General features: G+C 47.7%; 1 protein-coding gene across 2 annotated transcripts in view; it reads right to left on the minus strand.

Moving 5' to 3' along the window:
* The window catches only part of LOC123995983 (TBC1 domain family member 15-like), an 84,132-nt gene that overhangs the window by 41,432 nt on the left and 15,624 nt on the right, over positions 1-27,076 (minus strand). For both annotated transcript variants that reach the window (XM_046299633.1, XM_046299634.1), the window contains exons 5-7: positions 22,742-22,967; positions 12,041-12,143; positions 5,598-5,798 (exon numbers count right to left, since the gene is read on the minus strand). In XM_046299633.1, the coding sequence (XP_046155589.1) occupies positions 5,598-5,798; positions 12,041-12,143; positions 22,742-22,967 (530 nt within the window). The remainder of the gene's footprint in view (positions 1-5,597; positions 5,799-12,040; positions 12,144-22,741; positions 22,968-27,076) is intronic.

Raw genomic sequence — 27,076 nt, forward strand, 5'->3', positions numbered from 1 at the left:
ATGTGCCTTTTACTGAGGAGTGGCTTCCGTCTGACCACTCTACCATAAAGGCCTGATTGGTGGAGTGCTGCAGAGATGGTTGTTCTTCTGGAACTGTGGAGCTCTGTCAGAGTGACCATCGGGTTCTTGGTCACCTCCCTGACCAAGGCCCTTCTCCCCCAATTTGCTCAGTTTGGCCGGGCGACCAAACCCTGGTGGTTCCAAACTACCTCCATTGAATAATGATGAAGGCCACGGTGTTCTTGGGGACCTTCAAAGCTGCATATCTGATCAACTTTGTGTGGCTCTTTATACAGAGGTTGTTTTAAAAACAGGTAAAGTAGCATATTTACACTATTGATCTTTCTCCCTCTTTTCTAATGATTTCCACAAGGTAATAAAGTGGCCAGCCAGGAGGTTCATGGAATCAAAATCTAATTAAAAAATCTGCCGTGCGTTGCATTCCTCCGCGACTCAGAGGTTACACTCTGCATCATCAGCCAATCGAAGTGAGTGTGTGTGTGTGTGTGTGTGTGTGTGAGAAAGAGGTCTAATTTATTTACTATTTACTCACCACAGATCTATTTAAATAATGTTTAAAACCTTTATTTAATCCAGTTAGATTGAGAGCACATGGCGCTTGCAATGCCAAGTGTCCTTGGTTAGAGTTTCGCTGCAGCCTCCCATATGTTACATTTATGCACACTACTGTAAGTCTGTACCTGATAAAAGTATCTGCTAAATGGGATAGGGGATACGTAGTCAGTTGAGGACAACAGTCCCGATGTTGAAAGAGGAGACCTAGTCAGTTGAGGACAACAGTCCTGCTGTTGAAAGAGGAGACCTAGTCAGTTGAGGACAACAGTCCTGACACCGCCTCCCCCTAACCCTACCGGCCGCCTCCCCCTAACCCTACCCGCCGCCTCCCCCTACCAGCCGCCTCCCCTAACCCTACCCGCCGCCTCCCCTAACCCTACCCGCCGCCTCCCCCTAACCCTACCCGCCGCCTCCCCCTCACCGCCGCCTCCCCTAACCCTACCCGCCGCCTCCCCTAACCCTACCCGCCGCCTCCCCCTAACCCTACCCGCCGCCTCCCCTAACCCTACCCGCCGCCTCCCCTAACCCTACCCGCCGCCTCCCCCAAAACTACCCGCCGCCTCCCCCAAACCTACCCGCCGCCTCCCCTAACCCTACCTGCTGCCTCCCCTAACCCTACCTGCTGCCTCCCCTAACTACCTGCTGCCTCCCTAACTACCTGCTGCCTCCCCTAACTACCTGCTGCCTCCCCTAACTACCTGCTGCCTCCCTAACCCTACCTGCCGCCTCCCCTAACCCTACCCGCTGCCTCATGGCACATATTATGACAGAGCACTCTGTTGGTCATGAGGTTTAATAATAACAGTAATAATATATGAATAATAAATAAATATAGTGCACTCTTTATTTATTATTCATATATTGATCCCTGAGAACACGTTCTCTATTACAGTAACACCAAGATGGAAGATTAGAGCCAGGAGGTGGTGATACAGACCTACCGACTACCTACCCCACCCCCACTCTGTCCCGCAGACCTACCGACGCTCCCCCCACTCTGTCCCGCAGACCTAGCGACGTCCCCCACCCCGACGTCCCCCACCCCCCCGTCCCACCGACGTCCCCCCGTCCCACCGACGTCCCCCACCCCCGTCCCACCGACGTCCCCACACTCTGTCCCACCGACGTCCCCCACCGACGTCCCCACCGGGACGTCCCCACCCGGCGTCCCCCACCGACGTCCCCACCGACGTCCCCACCGACGTCCCCACCGACGTCCCCACCGACGTCCCCACCGACGTCCCCACCGACGTCCCCACCGACGTCCCCACCGACGTCCCCACCGACGTCCCCACCGACGTCCCCACCGACGTCCCCACACTCTGTCCCATAAACCTACCGATGTCCCCACACTCTGTCCCATAAACCTACTGAGAAACAAAGTTCAAACCACATTTAAGTGGATTTCACATTTCCAGCCATTTCTGAGAAGCACAGCGAGTGTGACTTTGCCATTCCACTGAGTGGGTTGTGTGGGGTGACTATCCCTATGTTTAGCAAAGCACATGTCATCCAACATCACACTCAACCACACCTGTGGAGAGGAGAGGAGGCAAGCTAGCAGCGCATGTTGCCTTGGCAACGCTGAGAGCAGAGGGTCACTTATAATTAAAACAGAGAGGCAATTAGAGAGGAACTGGGTGGCTGTTACCACAACCTCCTGGTTTAATGGAGACAGACGGTAGAGCTGTGTCTGTGTGAGGAAGAAGGGAACTTCTGGCTGAGAGTCGCATCTAGCCAGTCTGCTCGGGTCCTGGCTAAGAGTTCCATCTAGCCAGTCTGCTCGGGTCCTGGCTGAGAGTCCCATCTAGCCAGTCTGCTCGGGTCCTGGCTGAGAGTCGCATCTAGCCAGTCTGCTCGGGTCCTGGCTAAGAGTCCCATCTAGCCAGTCTGCTCGGGTCCTGGCTGAGAGTCCCATCTAGCCAGTCTGCTCGGGTCCTGGCTGAGAGCCCCATCTAGCCAGTCTGCTCGGGTCCTGGCTGAGAGTCCCATCTAGCCAGTCTGCTCGGGTCCTGGCTGAGAGTCCCATCTAGCCAGTCTGCTTGGGTCCTGGCCGAGAGTCCCATCTAGCCAGTGAGACAGGTGGGCACAAGGCAGTAAGCAGCCGTGCTTCACATCTCACAAGATTACTACAGCATGTCATATTGATGTGGTTCTGGAGATGTTAAACGCGGTCAGATCTGATCGCCTGTATGTGTTTTCTCCAAGACTGTATTGACGCTTTGCCTATTTGATGGTTCGACGCAGGGCATAGTGAGATTTCTTATAAGCTTCCGGGTTAGAGTCCCGCACCTTGAAAGCGGCAGCTCTACCCTTCAGCTCAGTGCGAATGTTACCTGAAGTCCATGGCTTCTGGTTGTGGTATGTACGTACAGTCACTGTGGGGACGACGTCCTCAATGCACTAATTGATAAAGCCAGTGACTGTTGTGGTGTATTCCTCAATGTCATCAGTAGAATCCCAGAACATGTTCCAGTCTGTGATAGCAACATAGTCCTGTAGTTTAGCATCTGATTCATCTGACCATTTTCTTTATAGACCGAGTCACTGGGGCTTCCTGCTTTAATTTTTGCTTGTAAGCAGGAATCAGGAGGATAGAGTTGTGGTGGGATTTACCAAATGGAGGGAGAGGGAGAGCTTTGTACGCGTCTCTGTGTGTGGTGATCAGGCGATCGAGATTACAGGCGATCGAGATTACAGGCGATCTAGAGTACAGGCGATCTAGATTACAGGCGATCTAGAGTACAGGCGATCTAGAGTACAGGCGATCTAGAGTACAGGTGATCTAGATTAAAGGGGATCTAGAGTACAGGGGATCTAGAGTACAGGTGATCTAGAGTACAGGTGATCTAGAGTACAGGTGATCTAGATTAAAGGTGATCTAGATTAAACGAGATCTAGATTAAACGAGATCTAGATTACAGGTGATCTAGATTAAAGGTGATCTAGATTAAAGGTGATCTAGATTTTTTTTCTCTCTCTGGTTGCACATTTAACATGTCAATGGAAATTTGGTAGAACTGATTTAAGTTTCCCCCGCATTAAAGTCTCCGGCCACTAGGAGCGCCACCTCTGGGTGAGTGGTTTCCTGTTTACTTATTCCCTTATACAGCTGACTGAGTGAGGTCTTAGTGACCGCATCTGTCTGTGGTGGTAAATATACAGCCACGAAAACTATAGCTTTAAAACTCTCTAGGCAAGTAGTGTGGCCTGCAATTTATCACAATATACTCTACTTCAGGCGAGCAGAATCTAGAGACTTCATTAGATTTCGTGCACCAGCTGTTTACAAATACGCAGACCCCCACCCCCCCTTACCAGAGTGTGCTGTTCTATCCTGCCGGTGCAGCGTATATCCCGCTAGCTGTATATCCATGTCGTCATTCAGTCACGATTCCGTGAAACATAGGATATTAGTTTTTGATGTCCCGTTGGTAGGATATTCATGATCGTACGTCGCCTAATTTATTGTCCAACGATTGTACGTTGGCGAGTAATATTTAAGGTAATAGCAGCTTTCCCACGCACCTTCTGCGGATCCTCACAAGGAGTCCTTGCTCAGTGTCCTCTGTACCTGCGTCTCTTCCTCTTGCAAATAACGGGGATGTTGGCCTTGTCGGGTGTTCGGAGAATGTCCTGTTGCGTCTGCTTGTTGAAGAAAAAAAATATTTGTCTAATCCGAGGTGAGTGATCGCCGTCCTGATATCCAGAAGCTCTTTGTCTAATCCGAGGTGAGTGATCGCCGTCCTGATATCCAGAAGCTCTTTGTCTAATCCGAGGTGAGTGATCGCCGTCCTGATATCCAGAAGCTCTTTGTCTAATCCGAGGTGAGTGATCGCCGTCCTGATATCCAGAAGCTCTTTGTCTAATCCGAGGTGAGTGATCGCCGTCCTGATATCCAGAAGCTCTTTGTCTAATCCGAGGTGAGTGATCGCCGTCCTGATATCCAGAAGCTCTTTGTCTAATCCGAGGTGAGTGATCTCTGTCCTGATATCCAGAAGCTCTTTGTCTAATCCGAGGTGAGTGATCGCCGTCCTGATATCCAGAAGCTCTTTGTCTAATCCGAGGTGAGTGATCGCCGTCCTGATATCCAGAAGCTCTTTGTCTAATCCGAGGTGAGTGATCGCCGTCCTGATATCCAGAAGCTCTTTGTCTAATCCGAGGTGAGTGATCTCTGTCCTGATATCCAGAAGCTCTTTGTCTAATCCGAGGTGAGTGATCTCTGTCCTGATATCCAGAAGCTCTTTGTCTAATCCGAGGTGAGTGATCTCTGTCCTGATATCCAGAAGCTCTTTGTCTAATCCGAGGTGAGTGATCTCTGTCCTGATATCCAGAAGCTCTTTGTCTAATCCGAGGTGAGTGATCTCTGTCCTGATATCCAGAAGCTCTTTGTCTAATCCGAGGTGAGTGATCTCTGTCCTGATATCCAGAAGCTCTTTGTCTAATCCGAGGTGAGTGATCTCTGTCCTGATATCCAGAAGCTCTTTGTCTAATCCGAGGTGAGTGATCTCTGTCCTGATATCCAGAAGCTCTTGGTCTAATCAGAGGTGAGTGATCGCTGTCCTGATATCCAGAAGCTCTTGGTCTAATCAGAGGTGAGTGATCGCTGTCCTGATATCCAGAAGCTCTTTGTCTAATCAGAGGTGAGTGATCGCTGTCCTGATATCCAGAAGCTCTTGGTCTAATCAGAGGTGAGTGATCGCTGTCCTGATATCCAGAAGCTCTTGGTCTAATCAGAGGTGAGTGATCGCTGTCCTGATATCCAGAAGCTCTTTGTCTAATCCGAGGTGAGTGATCGCCGTCCTGATATCCAGAAGCTCTTTTTTTGCAGTAAAATACAGTTGCAGAAACATTACGTACAAAATAAGTTAAAAATAACACGAGAAAAAAACCATAACAGCACAATTGGTTGGGCGCAAGTAAAACTGCTGCCATTACTTCCGGCGCCATTTTTAAATTCCAGAGTGAGTGTGAGTGTGTGTGAGTATGTGCGTTCATTCCCAGTGTCTACTCTGACTCACCCTGGTGATAACCTCAAAGCCTGGTTCCTCCAGCTGGTTGATGTCCAGACCAGGTATGGCCTCATTCAGCAGGTCAGCCACCTCCCCGACAGGCCTCTGCTTCAGTAGCACCGTGTCTGGACCCCGGAACGCATCATACAGGTAGTTGGTCACCTTGGAGAAACCACCCAGCGTAGTGGTGACTGGGTCCTGAGAAAACTTCTGGTGGGGGAGAGGGGGGAGAGAGAGGGAGAAGGAGAGAGAGGAGGAGAAGGAGAAGGAGAGAGAAGGAGAGCGGAGGAGAGAGGGAGAAGGAGAGCGGAGGAGAGAGGGAGAAGGAGAGCGGAGGAGAGACGGAGAAGGAGAGACGAGGAGAGAGGGAGAAGGAGAGACGAGGAGAGAGGGAGAAGGAGAGGAGGAGAGACGAGGAGAGAGGGAGAAGGAGAGGAGGAGAGACGAGGAGAGAGGGAGAAGGAGAGGAGGAGAGAGGGAGAAGGAGAGGAGGAGAGAGGGAGAAGGAGAGAGGGAGAAGGAGAGAGGGAGAAGGAGAGAGGGAGAAGGAGAGAGGGAGAAGGAGAGAGGGAGAAGGAGAGAGGGAGAAGGAGAGAGGGAGAAGGAGAGGGAGAAGGAGAGAGGGAGAAGGAGAGAGGGAGAAGGAGAGAGAGAAGGAGAGAGAGAGTTGATTGAGGGAGAAGGAGAGAGAGAGTTGATTGAGGGAGAAGGAGAGAGAGAGTTGATTGAGGGAGAAGGAGAGAGAGAGTTGATTGAGGGAGAAGGAGAGAGAGAGTTGATTGGGGGAGAGAGGGAGTAAAGCGGAACAAGGGAGAGAGAGAGAGAGAGGAGAGGAAAATTGAAGAAGATTGGGGGGATGAGAGAGGAGGAGAGAGGGAGAAGGAGAGAGGGAGGAGAGATGAGGAGAGAGGAGGAGAAGGAGAGGGAGAAGAAGGAGAGACGAGGAGAGCGGAGGAGAGAGGGTGAAGGAGAGCGGAGGAGAGAGGGTGAAGGAGAGCGGAGGAGAGAGGGTGAAGGAGAGCGGAGGAGAGAGGGTGAAGGAGAGCGGAGGAGAGAGGGTGAAGGAGAGACGAGGAGAGAGGGTGAAGGAGAGACGAGGAGAGAGGGTGAAGGAGAGACGAGGAGAGAGGGTGAAGGAGAGACGAGGAGAGCGGAGGAGAGAGGGAGAAGGAGAGACGAGGAGAGCGGAGGAGAGAGGGTGAAGGAGAGCGGAGGAGAGGGGGTGAAGGAGAGCGGAGGAGAGAGAGTGAAGGAGAGCGGAGGAGAGAGGGTGAAGGAGAGAGGGTGAAGGAGAGAGGAGAGGAGGAGAGAGGAGAGGAGGAGAGAGGAGAGGAGGAGAGAGGAGAGGAGGAGAGAGGAGAGGAGGAGAGAGGAGAGGAGGAGAGAGGAGAGGAGGAGAGAGGAGAGGAGGAGAGACGAGGAGAGAGGGAGAAGGAGAGCGGAGGAGAGAGGGAGAAGGAGAGAGAGAGAGTTGATTGGGGGAGAGAGGGAGTAAAGCGGAACAGGGAGAGAGAGAGAGAGAGGAAAAATGAAGAAGATTGGGGGATGAGAGAGGGGAGAGATGGAGAAGGAGAGAGGGGGAGAGATGGAGAAGGAGAGAGGGAGAAGGAGAGAGGAGGAGAGAGGGAGAAGGAGAGAGGAGGAGAAGGAGAGGAGAGGGAGAAGGAGAGAGGGAGAAGAGAGGGAAAAAGGAGAGAGGAGGAGAGAGGGAGAAGGAGAGAGGAGGAGAGAGGGAGAAGGAGAGAGGAGGAGAGAGGGAGAAGGAGAGAGGAGAGAGGGAAAAGGAGAGAGGAGGAGAGAGGGAGAAGGAGAGAGGAGGAGAAGGAGAGAGGAGGAGAAGGAGAGAGGAGGAGAGGAGAGAGATGACAGGGAAGATAGGGGTCATGAAGGAGGTCCTGGTTAACGCTGTGGCACCAGACAGATGTAGTTTAGCTGCAGTCTCATTATAAACACTAAGATGACACAAGCTTATTTTAGCCATGCTATTTTCACCTTCATCACAGGTGTGAGATGTTACATTAGGAAGTGCCCACAGCCAGATGACTTACTGCACATTTTAACTTTAGATTTTCATCAAAAGCAACGGGCGAAAGCATCTCAAAAGCACAACAGCATTTGTCATCATCTCAGACGTCCAACCTAGTAGCCCCCCTCCCCTCCCCTGGCCCCTCACTGCCTGGAACACTTTCAACTCTCCACAGACTGCGTACTCCTACACATTCAACTGTCCAGACTGCGTACTCTTACACTTTCAACTGTCCAGACTGCGTACTCTTACACTTTCAACTGTCCAGACTGCGTACTCTTACACTTTCAACTGTCCAGACTGCGTACTCTTACACTTTCAACTGTCCAGACTGCGTACTCTTACACTTTCAACTGTCCAGACTGCGTACTCTTACACTTTCAACTCTCCACACTGCGTACTCTTACACTTTCAACTCTCCACACTGCGTACTCTTACACTTTCAACTCTCCACACTGCGTACTCTTACACTTTCAACTCTCCACACTGCGTACTCTTACACTTTCAACTCTCCACACTGCGTACTCTTACAACTCTCCAGACTGCGTACTCCTACAACTCTCCAGACTGCGTACTCTTACACTTTCAACTCTCCAGACTGCGTACTCTTACTACGAAGAAGTAAAAGCCAACAATATCACATCACCAAGAAAACTAAATGCTTTTCAAGGACTCTTTTATTTTATTTTTACTCTCGCTACAAAAAGTACCCCAGGAATCAAAGACAGAAAAGAGGCCAATCTATTTCTCCTGACGTTGGTTACCGCCCGGCTGAGACGCGGCTCATTCATCTTTGCAATTGGATATTTTTTTTTTAGAGTCACATTAGAAAACAATATTCCAGCAGCGTTAACCCCCTTTGAGAAGTGAGGCCACCCAATGTTATTAGCAAGTCAAGGCTCATTAGCTTCTCCTCCACAATCCCTGCTCTACTAAATGGCTCCTGTAATACTGATATAGAGCAGGAGAGAGGAGGCTGGGCCGGGAGGGAGGCACCCTGAACCTTAATGATAATGAGTACAGTACTCTCACTCAGACAGGCAGCCGAGTTAATGTCTATGAGATGTCGCTGCTATTCCAAAACACAGTCGGGAACTAAAACAAATGTATCAGCACAGTTAGGCCTGTTATCTGCCCACAATGCATTACCAGAGGCTGTTAAAAACGTGCCCCTGGTTGGTTGGGAGGCAGCTGAGGCACGGCCCACGTTTAATTATAAAGGATAACACTGAGAGCTGACGGAGGTTCTATTTCAAACAGAAAAAAATGTTTTTTATTACAAGAGTCAAAATGTCAACGAGAAGGACAATAGATAAATGATACGCAATTAAAAGTCCCTGAGGCGACCTAAAAAACAACTCCTGCCAACTATTCCCTCTGTCCACTGGCCATGTAGCCTGGTGCTGATGGAGTACAGAGTTTATTACCCAGTTCTCCTCTATTCAGAGCATGTACCCCCCCATCCTTTATTACCCAGTTCTCCTCTATTCAGAGCATGTACCCCATCCTTTAATACCCAGTTCTCCCTATTCAGAGCATGTACCCCCATCCTTTATTACCCAGTTCTCCTCTATTCAGAGCATGTACCCCCATCCTTTATTACCCAGTTCTCCCCTATTCAGAGCATGTCCCCCCTGAAACCCCCATCCTTTATTACCCAGTTCTCCTCTATTCAGAGCATGTACCCCCCCATCCTTTATTACCCAGTTCTCCTCTATTCAGAGCATGTACCCCCCATCCTTTATTACCCAGTTCTCCTCTATTCAGAGCATGTACCCCCATCCTTTATTACCCAGTTCTCCTCTATTCAGAGCATGTACCCCCCCATCCTTTATTACCCAGTTCTCCTCTATTCAGAGCATGTCCCCCCATCCTTTATTACCCAGTTCTCCTCTATTCAGAGCATGTACCCCCATCCTTTATTACCCAGTTCTCCTCTATTCAGAGCATGTACCCCCATCCTTTATTACCCAGTTCTCCCCTATTCAGAGCATGTACCCCCCATCCTTTATTACCCAGTTCTCCTCTATTCAGAGCATGTACCCCCCCATCCTTTATTACCCAGTTCTCCTCTATTCAGAGCATGTACCCCCCATCCTTTATTACCCAGTTCTCCCCTATTCAGAGCATGTACCCCCCATCCTTTATTACCCAGTTCTCCCCTATTCAGAGCATGTACCCCCATCCTTTATTACCCAGTTCTCCTCTATTCAGAGCATGTACCCCCCATCCTTTATTACCCAGTTGTCCCTATTCAGAGCATGTACCACCCCCCATCCATTATTACCCAGTTCTCCTCTATTCAGAGCATGTTCCCCCCCCCCATCCTTTATTACCCAGTTCTCCTCTATTCAGAGCATGTCCCCCCATCCTTTATTACCCAGTTCTGCTCTATTCAGAGCATGTCCCCCCCCATCCTTTATTACCCAGTTCTCCTCTATTCAGAGCATGTACCCCCATCCTTTATTACCCAGTTCTCCTCTATTCAGAGCATGTACCCCCATCCTTTATTACCCAGTTCTGCTCTATTCAGAGCATGTACCCCCATCCTTTATTACCCAGTTCTCCTCTATTCAGAGCATGTACCCCCCCATCCTTTAATACCCAGTTCTCCTCTATTCAGAGCATGTACCCCCCCATCCTTTATTACCCAGTTCTAGTGCACTACTTTAGACCAGAGCCCTATTCCCTATTTAGTGCACTACTTTAGACCAGAGCCCTATTCCCTATATAGTGCACTACTTTAGACCAGGGCCCTATTCCCTATATAGTGCACTACTTTAGACCAGGGCCCTATTCCCTATCTAGTGCACTACTTTAGACCAGAGTCCTATTCCCTATATAGTGCACTACTCTAGACCAGGGCCCTATTCCCTATATAGTGCACTACTTTATACCAGAGCCCTATTCCCTATATAGTGCACTACTTTAGACCAGGGCCCTATTCCCTATATAGTGCACTACTTTAGACCAGGGCCCTATTCCCTATATAGTGCACTACTTTAGACCAGGGCCCTATTCCCTATATAGTGCACTACTTTAGACCAGGGCCCTATTCCCTATATAGTGCACTACTTTAGACCAGGGCCCTATTCCCTATATAGTGCACTACTTTAGACCAGGGCCCTATTCCTATATAGTACACTACTATAGACCAGAGTCCTATTCCCTATATAGTGCACTACTTTAGACCAGGGCCCTATTCCCTATATAGTGCACTACTTTAGACCAGAGCCCTATTCCCTATATAGTGCACTACTTTAGACCAGAGCCCTATTCCCTATATAGTGCACTACTTTAGACCAGAGCCCTATTCCCTATATAGTGCACTACTTTAGACTATAAAGCGGATAGGGTACCATTTGGGACACATGTCATTTCTCCTACCCAGGCTTTCAGAGAGTCCTCATAAAACAAACCAACAAATATGCTGCTCTCATTAAGTCACTGCCCTGCTCAGAACAAACTCATTAAAATAACAGCAGAGTTGCTCTGTGAACCCTGAGACCGTACAGAGGCCGGCTGGGAGGAGGCCGTACAGAGGCCGGCTGGGAGGAGGCCGTACAGAGGCCGGCTGGGAGGAGGCCGTACAGAGGCCGGCTGGGAGGAGGCCGTACAGAGGCCGGCTGGGAGGAGGCCGTACAGAGGCCGGCTGGGAGGAGGCCGTACAGAGGCCGGCTGGGAGGAGGCCGTACAGAGGCCGGCTGGGAGGAGGCCGTACAGAGGCCGGCTGGGAGGAGGCCGTACAGAGGCCGGCTGGGAGGAGGCCGTACAGAGGCCGGCTGGGAGGAGGCCGTACAGAGGCCGACTGGCAGGTGTACACTAGGGTGTGAGGAGGCGGGTGTACACTAGGGTGTGAGGAGACGGGTGTACACTAGGGTGTACACTAGGGTGTGAGGGGACAGGTGTACACTAGGGTGTGAGGAGGCAGGTGTACACTAGGGTGTGAGGAGGCAGGTGTACACTAGAGTGTGAGGAGGCAGGTGTACACTAGGGTGTGAGGAGACAGGTGTACACTAGGGTGTGAGGAGACAGGTGTACACTAGGGTGTGAGGAGGCAGGTGTACACTAGAGTGTGAGGAGGCAGGTGTACACTAGAGTGTGAGGAGGCAGGTGTACACTAGAGTGTGAGGAGGCAGGTGTACACTAGGGTGTGAGGAGGCAGGTGGACACTAGGGTGTGAGGAGGCAGGTGGACACTAGGGTGTGAGGGGGCAGGTGTACACTAGGGTGTGAGGGGGCAGGTGTACACTAGGGTGTGAGGGGGCGGGTGTACACTAGGGTGTGAGGGGACGGGTGTACACTAGGGTGTGAGGGGACGGGTGTACACTAGGGTGTGAGGAGACGGGTGTACACTAGGGTGTGAGGAGGCAGGTGTACACTAGGGTGTGAGGAGGCAGGTGTACACTAGGGTGTGAGGGTTGTACCGTAATAAGACCGAAGGTGGCATCATCTAGCAGGTTCTCAAAGGACTGGGACAGAGCTCTGCTGTGGGGGCTGACCTGGAGGAGGGAGGCATCTGTGGTAGACCTAATAGGGAGTACAGAAAGAGAGAGAGAGAGAAAGAAAGAGAAATTAGAATAAGTGAGATTTGACAGAGAACAGAGGAGGAACGTTCAAGCCTCAGTGTCTGTGTCATGGACTGATCATGAAACGAGTCTGGAAGAGAAGCTCCAAGAGTCAGTGGTTTCAGGGCCGCAACTTTGGTTTTATATAGATAAACACTCCAAACAGCCAACCCGACCACTCGGAGGCGTCCGCACGGTCCTAAAGCCCACAGCTGCCATCTTTTTTTTTTGTATCACATTCCAATCATAAAATCCCACGGCCCCCAGTGAAAGTTGGGTCTCTGGTCTCAGGGAACAAGCTTGTCTGGAAGAGAAGCTCAGAGAGTCTCTGGTCTCAGGGAACAAGCTTGTCTGGAAGAGAAGCTCAGAGAGTCTCTGGTCTCAGGGAACAAGCTTGTCTGGAAGAGAAGCTCAGAGAGTCTCTGGTCTCAGGGAACAAGCTTGTCTGGAAGAGAAGCTCAGAGAGTCTCTGGTCTCAGGGAACAAGCTTGTCCAGTATTGGACAACCAATATTGTGACAACCACTTAACAGTCCTTCACTAAGCTGTACTCAGATCCACCCTGTAGACTACTACAAGTCACAGGTCTTAACTGTGTGTTGTTAGTGTCTGGCTGATGTGTGGAGTAAACTACTTCTAGTGCTAACAGTCCCACAGCCAGTGGCGGTGTCCCAAATGGCACCCTATTCCCTTTATAGTCCACAGGGTTCTGGTCAAAAGTAGTGCACTATATATAGGGAATAGGGTTCTATAGGGCCTTGGTCTAAAGTAGTGCACTATATATAGGGAATAGGGTTCTATAGGGCTCTGGTCAAAAGTAGTGCACTAAATAGGAAACAGGCTGCCATTTGGGATGTGGGGGAAGAGTCTTTTCTATGGTTAAGATGATCCCCACTAGGACCTGTTCCTCCATGAATTATTGAAGAGATCTATTGATTTTTCATGGAAATTGAATAGGGACTAAAAATGTAACGCGTAAAAATAAACACCATGTCTGACAACGGTTGTTTCACATCGGGGAGTAGCACAGGAAACACCGTCTGCTGCAGGAGGAAACACCGTCTGCTGCAGGAGGAAACACTAACACACTTAGTTCATCAACTAACTACTGTATAGCGCCGCTACTGTATACAGCGCCTCCCCCCTGTATACAGCCTCTCCACAGTATACAGCCTCTCCACAGTATACAGCCTCTACTGTATGTAGCCTCTCTACTGTATGTAGCCTCTCTACTGTATGTAGCCTCTCTACTGTATGTAGCCTCTCTACTGTATGTAGCCTCTCTACTGTATGTAGCCTCTCTACTGTATGTAGCCTCTCTACTGTATGTAGCCTCTCTACTGTATGTAGCCTCTCCACTGTTTGTAGCCTCTCTCCTGTATATAACCTCTCCTGTATATAGCCTCTCTACTGTATATAGCCTCTCTACTGTATATAGCCTCTCTACTGTATATAGCCTCTCTACTGTATATAGCCTCTACTGTATATAGCCTCTCCTGTATATAACCTCTCCTGTATATAACCTCTCCTGTATATAACCTCTCCTGTATATAGCCTCTCTCCTGTATATAGCCTCTCTCCTGTATATAGCCTCTCTCCTGTATATAGCCTCTCTCCTGTATATAGCCTCTCCTGTATATAGCCTCTCTACTGTATATAGCCTCTCTCCTGTATATAGCCTCTCTCCTGTATATAGCCTCTCTCCTGTATATAGCCTCTCTCCTGTATATAGCCTCTCTCCTGTATATAGCCTCTCTCCTGTATATAGCCTCTCTCCTGTATATAGCCTCTCTCCTGTATATAGCCTCTCTCCTGTATATAGCCTCTCTCCTGTATATAGCCTCTCTCCTGTATATAGCCTCTCTCCTGTATATAGCCTCTCTCCTGTATATAGCCTCTCTCCTGTATATAGCCTCTCTCCTGTATATAGCCTCTCTCCTGTATATAGCCTCTCTCCTGTATATAGCCTCTCTCCTGTATATAGCCTCTCTCCTGTATATAGCCTCTCTCCTGTATATAGCCTCTCTCCTGTATATAGCCTCTCTCCTGTATATAGCCTCTCTCCTGTATATAGCCTCTCTCCTGTATATAGCCTCTCTCCTGTATATAGCCTCTCTCCTGTATATAGCCTCTCTCCTGTATATAGCCTCTCTCCTGTATATAGCCTCTCTCCTGTATATAGCCTCTCTCCTGTATATAGCCTCTCTCCTGTATATAGCCTCTCTCCTGTATATAGCCTCTCTACTGTATATAGCCTCTCTACTGTATATAGTCTCTCTACTGTATATAGCCTCTCTACTGTATATAGCCTCTCTACTGTATATAGCCTCTCTACTGTATATAGTGTCTCTACTGTTATTTTTCACTGTTGTTTATATTTCACCTAATAACTTTTTGCACAGTTGGTTAGAGACTGTAAGTAAGCATTTCAATGTAAGGTCTATCTATACCTGTTGTATTCGGCACACGTGACAAATAAACTTTGATTTGAAGAGGCCAGATCACAAGAATGCCCGTCTGTGTGCCCGTTTGTCTACCCCTTTCTGTAGCCGTTAGCAACGATGCGAATGAAAAATAAACAAATAAAAAACGCCATCTGGCAAAATGGCAGCATATTCCCTTTATAGTGCACTACTTCTAAAGGAGGTGCCCTGTATAGGGAATAAATAGGGTCACATTTGGGACAGTAGTGTGATGTAAAGTTAATTAGCCTGTTTGAATAGTCCTGCAGCCCCAGAAAACCAACACAGCAGTTGTTAAAGGCTTTGCAACTCATTAAAAACCTCTGCCAGCTGTAATATACTCTGTGATTGTAATATTCAGAGCTATTTCAAATAAACTCCACTGTGCTCAGTTTGGCTCATTTAAAAAACAGAGGAGAGAGTGAGGCTCCGTCCCAAAACGACACCCAGTTCCCTATAAAGTACTTTACAAAGTAGTGCACTTCGTAGGGAATAAGGTGCCATTTCTAGGGGTATAACGGGTGGCCTATTCCCACTCCAGGCCAGGAGAGGAAATGAGGAAAGAGACAGGCGGGTCGAGGATGACAACGTGAAGAACAATAGGAGGGTCATTCTGTAAGTCCTCCAGACTCCTGGTGCCAATACAGTGACATTGAAACATTCCGTATTGATATTTGGGGAAAAGGTTGATTACAAATGAAAGCTGATTGTGATGGGCTTTAATCTGTGGATGAGTATGCCTATACTAGGATGGAAGCAAATATAAGTCATAACTTCATAACAAATCATGCAAATAATGATGTACATTTAACAGGAATATGTTCATATTCTGACAAACGATTATGAAAAAAAAAATGTGTCATTAATTTACGAAAATCACTAATTAACAAGCTATCCGACTAGCTAACATTAGCTAGCTAGCTATACATTAAGCTTGCTATATGGAGTGTTGACATTTGAATTAATTTGCATTTGTGTTGTTTAAAGGCCCAGTGTGGTCCAAATTCAGTGTTTTATATCATAGTGTACAACAGTTGATGAAACTAACACTGTTAAAGAGTGAAAACATTTTATCCGTTTTATTTCCTGATAGTTTCTAGTTGAAAAAAAAGATAATATCCACAGGACCTTCTAATCAGCATCTAATAATCGGCTTTCCATTGTGACATCACAATGCAGTAAATTGGACCAATAACAAAAAGAGTTCCAAACCTCTCTGCCAATAAAAGCTAGTTTTCCCCTCCTTCCTTAGATCACTCCCAGACAGTCTTCGCAAAATTATTGCCTGAGAAATGTGTATTTTTGTCCATTTTAAATGGAAATTATAGTATGGTCCTCCAATAAACCAGCAAACCAAGCTGTCATCTTGTGAACCAGTGGATGTAAAGAATCGAGATAAAATATTTACTACAAATTGAATAAACAATGTTGTAAACAATGTTGTAAGCTTGCCTTGATGTTCATTAAAACAGGTCAAACACAAGTCATTGTTCTTTATTGTGGTCACATTGGAGATTAAAGATGTCTGTAGCGTAGCTGACGTATATATTGTAGTAACGTTAGAGAGATTGAAGATGTTTGTAACGTAGCTAACTATTTTCTAGCTTATTGTGTACTTGATGATGAAGAGCTGTGTGGCCATCTGATTGGACCCCAAACCGTTTGGTATAAATAAATTCAGAACACTGGTTTTAATTGCTTCAACTGGTTAATCATTAATCCCCAAGAAATTGCAGAAAATTACAGAGTGAAGGAAATGCGACTGTCAAACTGCTATTATGAAATGAAAGTCCTTCAGTACAACTCTACATTGAACCACAGCCAGAGGACAGCTACATTACTACTCTACATTGAACCACAGCCAGAGGACAGCTACATTACTACTCTACATTGAACCACAGCCAGAGGACAGCTACATTACTACTCTACATTGAACCACGGCCAGAGGATAGCTACATTACTACTCTACATTGAACCACAACTACATTACTACTCTACATTGAACCACAGCTACATTACTACTCTACATTTAACCACAGCCAGAGGACAGCTACATTACCACTCTACATTGAACCACAGAGGGTGGCTACATTACTACTCCATATTGAACCATAGCCAGAGGACAGCTACATTACTACTCCACATTGAACCACAGCCAGAGGACAGCTACATTACCACTCTACATTGAACCACAGCCAGAAGACAGCTACATTACCACTCTACATTGAACCACAGAGGGTGGCTACATTACTACTCCATATTGAACCATAGCCAGAGGACAGCTACATTGAACCACAGCCAGAGGACAGCTACATTACTACTCCACATTGAACCACAGCCAGAGGACAGCTACATTACCACTCTACATTGAACCACAGAGGGTGGCTACATTACTACTCCATATTGAACCATAGCCAGAGGACAGCTACATTGAACCACAGCCAGAGGACAGCTACATTACTACTCTACATTGAACCACCGAGGGTGGCTACACTACTACTCCACATTGAACCATAGCCAGAGGACAGCTACATTGAACTACAGCCAGAGGACAGCTACATTACTACTCCACATTGAACCACAGCCAGAGGACAGCTACATTACTACTCTACATTAAAACACAGCCAGAGGACAGCTACATTACCACCTCATTATTGTTTTGCGGTTCCCATGTGTTTCTCATATGGTAAGTACGTGTTGTTGCATGAGAAATACATCATAAGGAAGGCTATTACTGCCGTCAGTACTGTCATGGTGAAAAAACACGAGGCTCGTCTTCAGTGAACTGCGAGGTGAGCAATCCTTTGGCGGCTTCCGCTGTGCATGAGTGATGTCCCACTCCATAGGGATATTTATCTCTCTCTACGACTAAATGCTCCGCCTGAGGGACACTCCCACACCGAGGGACACTCGAAAACTAGGGGAGGGCTAAGAGGGGTTATTAGAATTGACAGTCTCTCTCTCGCGCCCCCCCCTCCTCACAATTGGTCCTAAGAGACCAGTAGACTGTTAGCCTGACACAGCAGACGGAAGGTAAGAGAAGGCCACACCAACACAATGAAGCCAGCCACACACAGAACACAACTCACCACCAACGCAGCATTAGCATAGAAATGGTGTAGAAACACAACACGGTAAAACACTCCGATCCATTGGAGGGAAGAGAAGCCTTTAATAACCAATCACAGCACGGCAGCATCTAGAGAAGAAAAAAAAATGGATAAACTGCAATAGCAGCTCCCCGCACGCAAATAAATCCCATAGCCTTTGTCCCAAATGGCACCCGGTCCCATATATAGAGCACTAACTCCTACCAGAGACCCTTCTATACAAGGGATAGTGTGGGGTTTGGGACACAGTAACAGTGTGACAGCGGTTATTATCGTCCCAAATGGCACCCGATCCCATATATAGAGCACTAACTCCTACCAGAGCCCCTCTATACAGGGGATAGTGTGGGGTTTGGGACACAGGAACAGTGTGACAGCGGTTATTATCGTCCCAAATGGCACCCGATCCCATATATAGAGCACTAACTCCTACCAGAGACCCTTCTATACAAGGGATAGTGTGGGGTTTGGGACACAGGAACAGTGTGACAGCGGTTATTATCGTCCCAAATGGCACCCGATCCCATATATAGAGCACTAACTCCTACCAGAGCCCCTCTATACAGGGGATAGTGTGGGGTTTGGGACACAGACACGGTGTGACAGCGGGTATTATTACTACCAGAGAGGGGAAACCGTTGCTAAAGGCCACTGAGAAACTGTAACAAAACACCTGATAGATGAACAGACAGTTATGTGATTCTGTTGGACACATAAAGGGCTGAGACTGGGCTGTCTCTCAAATGGTACCCTATTCCCCGTTTACTACACTACATTAGACCAGAGCCCTATTCCCTGTTTACTACACTACATTAGACCAGAGCCCTATTCCCTGTTTACTACACTACACTACATTAGACCAGAGCCCTATTCCCTGTTTACTACACTACATTAGACCAGAGCCCTATTCCCTGTTTACTACACTACATTAGACCAGAGCCCTATTCCCTGTTTACTACACTACACTACATTAGACCAGAGCCCTATTCCCTGTTTACTACACTACATTAGACCACAGCCCTATTCCCCGTTTACTACATTAGACCAGAGCCCTATTCCCTGTTTACTACACTACATTAGACCAGAGCCCTATTCGCTGTTTACTACACTACATTAGACCAGAGCCCTATTCCCTGTTTACTACACTACACTACATTAGACCAGAGCCCTATTCCCTGTTTACTACACTACATTAGACCACAGCCCTATTCCCCGTTTACTACATTAGACCAGAGCCCTATTCCCCGTTTACTACACTACATTAGACCAGAGCCCTATTCCCTGTTTACTACACTACATTAGACCAGAGCCCTATTCCCTGTTTACTACACTACATTAGACCAGAGCCCTATTCCCTGTTTACTACACTACACTACATTAGACCAGAGCCCTATTCCCTGTTTACTACACTACACTACATTAGACCAGAGCCCTATTCCCTGTTTACTACACTACATTAGACCAGAGCCCTATTCTCTGTTTACTACATTAGACCAGAGCCCTATTCCCTGTTTACTACACTACATTAGACCAGAGCCCTATTCCCTGTTTACTACACTACATTAGACCAGAGCCCTATTCCCTGTTTACTACACTACACTACATTAGACCAGAGCCCTATTCCCTGTTTACTACACTACATTAGACCAGAGCCCTATTCCCTGTTTACTACACTACATTAGACCAGAGCCCTATTCCCTGTTTACTACACTACATTAGACCAGAGCCCTATTCCCTGTTTACTACATTAGACCAGAGCCCTATTCCCTGTTTACTACATTAGACCAGAGCCCTATTCCCTGTTTACTACACTACATTAGACCAGAGCCCTATTCCCTGTTTACTACACTACATTAGACCAGAGCCCTGTTCCCTGTTTACTACACTACATTAGACCAGAGCCCTATTCCCTGTTTACTACATTAGACCAGAGCCCTATTCCCTGTTTACTACATTAGACCAGAGCCCTATTCCCTGTTTACTACACTACATTAGACCAGAGCCCTATTCCCTGTTTACTACACTACATTAGACCAGAGCCCTATTCCCTGTTTACTACACTACATTAGACCAGAGCCCTGTTCCCTGTTTACTACACTACATTAGACCAGAGCCCTATTCCCTGTTTACTACATTAGACCAGAGCCCTATTCCCTGTTTACTACATTAGACCAGAGCCCTATTCCCTGTTTACTACATTAGACCAGAGCCCTATTCCCTGTTTACTACATTAGACCAGAGCCCTATTCCCTGTTTACTACATTAGACCAGAGCCCTGACATAGGATAGTGGTCCTTTGAGGAACACAAAGATCACCACATACCCAGTGTTACCAGAGGCAATACATACAACACTATTCCCTGGCTGTTCCATTGCTAAAGTTTTTTTTTTTTAACTAATTAAGTAGAATAAGTTGTATTAGACTCGCCCCGCTCCCGCTCCCTCGCCCTCGCCCCGCTCCCGCTCCCTCGCCCCGCTCCCGCTCCCTCGCCTAGCCTCGCCTAGCCCCCTGGTCTACGTACTGTCAGCAGCATGTATATGAACTGTCTGGTCTACGTACTGTCAGCAGCATGTATATGAACTGTCTGGTCTACATATGTACTGTCTGGTCTACGTACTCTGTCAGCAGCATGTATTTGTACTGTCTGGTCTACATACGTACTGTCTGGTCTACGTACTGTCAGCAGCATGTATATGAACTGTCTGGTCTACGTACTGTCAGCAGCATGTATATGAACTGTCTGGTCTACATACGTACTGTCTGGTCTACGTACTGTCAGCAGCATGTATTTGTAGTGTCTGGTCTACGTCCTGTCTGGTCTACGTCCTGTCAGCAGCATGTATATGTACTGTCTGGTCTACGTCCTGTCTGGTCTACGTCCTGTCAGCAGCATGTATATGTACTGTCTGGTCTACGTACTGTCAGCAGCATGTATATGAACTGTCTGGTCTACATATGTACTGTCTGGTCTACGTACTCTGTCAGCAGCATGTATACGTCCTGTCTGGTCTACGTCCTGTCTGGTCTACGTCCTGTCTGGTCTACGTCCTGTCTGGTCTACGTCCTGTCTGGTCTACGTCCTGTCTGGTCTACGTCCTGTCTGGTCTACGTCCTGTCTGGTCTACGTCCTGTCTGGTCTACGTCCTGTCTGGTCTACGTCCTGTCTGGTCTACGTCCTGTCTGGTCTACGTCCTGTCAGCAGCATGTATATGTACTGTCTGGTCTACATCCTGTCTGGTCTACGTCCTGTCAGCAGCATGTATATGTACTGTCTGGTCTACGTCCTGTCTGGTCTACGTACTGTCAGCAGCATGTATATGTACTGTCTGGTCTACGTCCTGTCTGGTCTACGTCCTGTCTGGTCTACGTCCTGTCTGGTCTACGTACTGTCAGCAGCATGTATATGTACTGTCTGGTCTATGTACTGTCTGGTCTACGTACTGACATGTCAGCAGCATGTATATGTACTGTCTGGTCTACGTACTGTCTGGTCTACGTACTGTCAGCAGCATGTATATGAACTGTCTGGTCTACGTCCTGTCTGGTCTACGTCCTGTCTGGTCTACGTCCTGTCAGCAGCATGTATATGTACTGTCTGGTCTACGTCCTGTCTGGTCTACGTCCTGTCAGCAGCATGTATATGTACTGTCTGGTCTACGTCCTGTCTGGTCTACGTACTGTCAGCAGCATGTATATGTACTGTCTGGTCTACGTCCTGTCTGGTCTACGTCCTGTCTGGTCTACGTCCTGTCTGGTCTACGTCCTGTCTGGTCTACGTCCTGTCAGCAGCATGTATATGTACTGTCTGGTCTATGTACTGTCTGGTCTACGTACTGTCAGCAGCATGTATATGTACTGTCTGGTCTACGTACTCTGTCAGCAGCATGTATATGTACTGTCTGGTCTACATACGTACTGTCTGGTCTACATACGTAGTGTCTGGTCTACATACGTACTGTCTGGTCTACATACGTACTGTCTGGTCTACGTACTGTCTGGTCTACGTACTGTCTGGTCTACGTACTGTCTGGTCTACGTACTCTGTCAGCAGCATGTATATGTACTGTCTGGTCTACGTCCTGTCTGGTCTACGTACTGTCAGCAGCATGTATATGTACTGTCTGGTCTACGTACTGTCAGCAGCATGTATATGTACTGTCTGGTCTACGTACTGTCTGGTCTACATACGTACTGTCTGGTCTACATACGTACTGTCTGGTCTACATACTGTCTGGTCTACGTACTGTCTGGTCTACGTACTGTCTGGTCTACGTACTGTCTGGTCTACGTACTGTCTGGTCTACGTACTGTCTGGTCTACGTATTCTGTCAGCAGCATGTATATGTACTGTCTGGTCTACGTACTGTCAGCAGCATGTATATGTACTGTCTGGTCTACATATGTACTGTCTGGTCTACATATGTAGTGTCTGGTCTACGTACTGTCTGGTCTACATATGTACTGTCTGGTCTACGTCCTGTCAGCAGCATGTATATGTACTGTCTGGTCTACATATGTACTGTCTGGTCTACATATGTACTGTCTGGTCTACGTACTGTCAGCAGCATGTATATGTACTGTCTGGTCTACATATGTATTGTCTGGTCTACATATGTACTGTCTGGTCTACATATGTACTGTCTGGTCTACGTACTGTCTGGTCTACGTACTGTCAGCAGCATGTATATGTACTGTCTGGTCTACGTATTCTGTCAGCAGCATGTATATGTACTGTCTGGTCTACGTACTGTCTGGTCTACGTACTGTGAGCAGCATGTATATGTACTGTCTGGTCTACGTACTGTCTGGTCTACGTACTGTCAGCAGCATGTATATATACTGTCTGGTCTACGTACTGTCAGCAGCATGTATATATACTGTCTGGTCTACGTCCTGTCTGGTCTACGTACTGTCAGCAGCATGTATATGTACTGTCTGGTCTACGTATTCTGTCAGCAGCATGTATATGTACTGTCTGGTCTACGTACTCTGTCAGCAGCATGTACTTCCTGAGACAGTCCAGGAAGACTTCACTACCCCCCTGGTGAAAGTGTAGGGCAGGCAGCTCAACCCCCATGTTGTGGTCTCTGAGGGTGAACACCAGGTAGGACCAGCCCTCCTCCTTCACCGTGACCGAGTCCAGGTCACTGAGACGGAAGAACAGCCGGGAACCCTTACTCTTCTCTGGGATGGGAGCGGGTTGAGGAGGAGCACCTGGAGAGAGAGGGAGAGGGGTTTAGATACAGGATATACACAGAAACACACAATGAGGTGAGGGAGGTGGAGAGGGGGGGGGGGGTTTAGAGACAGGATATACACAGAAACACACAATGAGGTGAGGGAGGTGGAGAGAGGGAGAGGGGGGTTAGAGAAAGGATATACACAGAAACACACAATGAGGTGACGGAGGTGGAGGGGGGTTTAGAGACAGGATATACACAGAAACACACAATGAGGTGAGGGAGGTGGAGAAGGGGGGTTTAGAGACAGGATATACACAGAAACACACAATGAGGTGAGGGAGGTGGAGGGGGGGGTTAGAGACAGGATATACACAGAAACACACAATGAGGTGAGGGAGGTGGAGAGGGGGGGGGGGTTAGAGACACGATATACACAGAAACACACAATGAGGTGAGGGAGGTGGAGAGGGGGGTTTAGAGACAGGATATACACAGAAACACACAATGAGGTGAGGGAGGTGGAGGGGGGGGTTAGAGACACGATATACACAGAAACACACAATGAGGTGAGGGAGGTGGAGAGGGGGGGTTTAGAGACAGGATATACACAGAAACACACAATGAGGTGAGGGAGGTGGAGAGAGGGAGAGGGGGGGTTAGAGAAAGGATATACACAGAAACACACAATGAGGTGAGGGAGGTGGAGAGGGGGGGTTTAGAGACAGGATATACACAGAAACACACAATGAGGTGACGGAGGTGGAGGGGGGGGGGTTTAGAGACAGGATATACACAGAAACACACAATGAGGTGAGGGAGGTGGAGAAGGGGGGTTTAGAGACAGGATATACACAGAAACACACAATGAGGTGAGGGAGGTGGAGAGGGGGGTTAGAGACACGATATACACAGAAACACACAATGAGGTGAGGGAGGTGGAGAGGGGGGGGTTAGACACACGATATACACAGAAACACACAATGAGGTGAGGGAGGTGGAGAGGGGGGGGGTTTAGAGACAGGATATACACAGAAACACACAATGAGGTGACGGAGGTGGATGGGGGGGGAGAGATGGAGAGAGGGGGGGTTTAGATACAGGATATACACAGAAACACACAATGAGGTGACGGAGGTGGATGGGGGAGAGATGGAGAGAGGGGGGGTTTAGATACAGGATATACACAGAAACACACAATGAGGTGAGGGAAATGGAGGGGGGGTTTAGATACAGGATATACACAGAAACACACAATGAGGTGAGGGAGGTGGAGATGGAGGGGGTGGAGAGAGGGGGGGGTTTAGATACAGGATATACACAGAAACACACAATGAGGTGACGGTGGTGGATGGGGGAGAGATGGAGAGAGGGGGGTTTAGATACAGGATATACACAGAAACACACAATGAGGTGAGGGAAATGGAGGGGGTTTTTAGATACAGGATATACACAGAAACACACAATGAGGTGACGGTGGTGGATGGGGGGAGAGATGGAGAGAGGGGGGTTTAGATACAGGATATACACAATGAGGTGAGGGAAATGGAGGGGGGTTTTTAGATACAGGATATACACAGAAACACACAATGAGGTGAGGGAAATGGAGGGGGGGGGTTTTAGATACAGGATATACACAGAAACACACAATGAGGTGACGGTGGTGGATGGGGGGGAGAGATGGAGAGGGGGGGGTTTAGATACACAACACTACACAACACTACACATTTACTCACACACAGATTACAGTACGTGTGTGTATTCTCGCTAGGGGTTTTCCTAATGCAGAGAGACAAGCAGCACAACGCGCATGCCACACTTCATCTATAGTTGAATAGATCCATGTGTAATGCCTTTTAATTTGACTCGCTTGACATTTAAATGTCTGCAGAGCAGGAAGTAGCAGGAGGCCTGATTAATCCCCCAAGGGCCTGCTGGAGAAGATTGATCGTACTGTGGGAAAAGTGAAGCAATTAGTCTCCTCTCCTCCAACCAACTTAATCATGGTCGCTCTGCTAAAGCAGCTTCTGGACGTAAAGAGGAGAGGTGTTTTGGAATTCCAGCCTGAGAGGAGGGAGAGAGAGAGAGAAATATACTGTATATATGAGAGACCAGCCAGAGAGGAGGGAGAGAGAGAGAAATATACTGTATATATGAGAGAGACCAGCCTGAGAGGAGAGAGAGAAATATACTGTATATATGAGACAGACCAGCCTGAGAGGAGGGAGAGAGAGAGAAATATACTGTATATATGAGAGAGACCAGCCTGAGAGGAGGGAGAGAGAGAGAAATATACTGTATATATGAGAGACCAGCCAGAGAGGAGAGAGAGAAATATACTGTATATATGAGAGAGACCAGCCAGAGAGGAGAGAGAAAGAGAAATATACTGTATATATGAGACAGACCAGCCTGAGAGGAGGGAGAGAGAGAGAAATATACTGAGAAATATATACTGTATATATGAGAGAGACCAGCCTGAGAGGAGGGAGAGAGAGAAAATATACTGTATATATGAGAGAGACCAGCCTGAGAGGAGGAGAGAGAGAGAGACCAGCCTGAGAGGAGGGAGAGAATATACTGTATATATGAGAGAGACCAGCCTGAGAGGAGGGAGAGAGAGAGAAATATACTGTATATATGAGAGAGACCAGCCTGAGAGGAGGGAGAGAGAGAGAAATATACTGTATATATGAGAGAGACCAGCCAGAGAGGATAGAGAGAGAGAGAAATATACTGTATATATGAGAGAGACCAGCCTGAGAGGAGAGAGAGAGAAATATACTGTATATATGAGAGACCAGCCAGAGAGGAGAGAGAGAGAAATATACTGTATATATGAGAGAGACCAGCCAGAGAGGAGAGAGAGAGAAATATACTGTATATATGAGAGAGACCAGCCTGAGAGGAGAGAGAGAGAAAAATATACTGTATATATGAGAGAGACCAGCCTGAGAGGAGGGAGAGAGAGAGAGAAATATACTGTATATATGAGAGAGACCAGCCAGAGAGGAGGAAGAGAGAAATATACTGTATATATGAGAGAGACCAGCCAGAGAGGAGAGAGAGAGAAATATACTGTATATATGAGAGAGACCAGCCTGAGAGGAGGGAGAGAGAGAGAGAAATATACTGTATATATGAGAGACCAGCCAGAGAGGAGGAAGAGAGAAATATACTGTATATATGAGAGAGACCAGCCTGAGAGGAGGGAGAGAGAAAGAAATATACTGTATATATGAGAGAGACCAGCCTGAGAGGAGGGAGAGAGAGAGAAATATACTGTATATATGAGAGAGACCAGCCTGAGAGGAGAGAGAAATATACTGTATATATGAGAGAGACCAGCCTGAGAGGAGGGAGAGAGAGAGAGAAATATACTGTATATATGAGAGACCAGCCAGAGAGGAGGAAGAGAGAAATATACTGTATATATGAGAGAGACCAGCCTGAGAGGAGGGAGAGAGAGAGAAATATACTGTATATATGAGAGAGACCAGCCTGAGAGGAGGGAGAGAGAGAGAAATATACTGTATATATGAGAGAGACCAGCCTGAGAGGAGGGAGAGAGAGAGAAATATACTGTATATATGAGAGAGACCAGCCTGAGAGGAGAGAGAAATATACTGTATATATGAGAGAGACCAGCCAGAGAGGAGAGAGAGAGAGAAATATACTGTATATATGAGAGACCAGCCAGAGAGGAGAGAGAGAGAGAAATATACTGTATATATGAGAGAGACCAGCCAGAGAGGAGAGAGAAAGAGAAATATACTGTATATATGAGAGAGACCAGCCAGAGAGGAGAGAGAGAAATATACTGTATATATGAGAGAGACCAGCCAGAGAGGAGAGAGAGAGAAATATACTGTATATATGAGAGAGACCAGCCTGAGAGGAGGGAGAGAGAGAGAAATATACTGTATATATGAGAGACCAGCCTGAGAGGAGAGAGAAATATACTGTATATATGAGAGAGACCAGCCTGAGAGGAGGGAGAGAGAGAGAAATATACTGTATATATGAGAGAGACCAGCCTGAGAGGAGGGAGAGAGAGAGAAATATACTGTATATATGAGAGAGACCAGCCTGAGAGGAGGGAGAGAGAGAGAAATATACTGTATATATGAGAGAGACCAGCCT

The sequence above is a fragment of the Oncorhynchus gorbuscha genome, linkage group LG14 (genome assembly GCF_021184085.1).
Source record: "Oncorhynchus gorbuscha isolate QuinsamMale2020 ecotype Even-year linkage group LG14, OgorEven_v1.0, whole genome shotgun sequence".
NCBI classification, from domain to species: domain Eukaryota; kingdom Metazoa; phylum Chordata; class Actinopteri; order Salmoniformes; family Salmonidae; genus Oncorhynchus; species Oncorhynchus gorbuscha.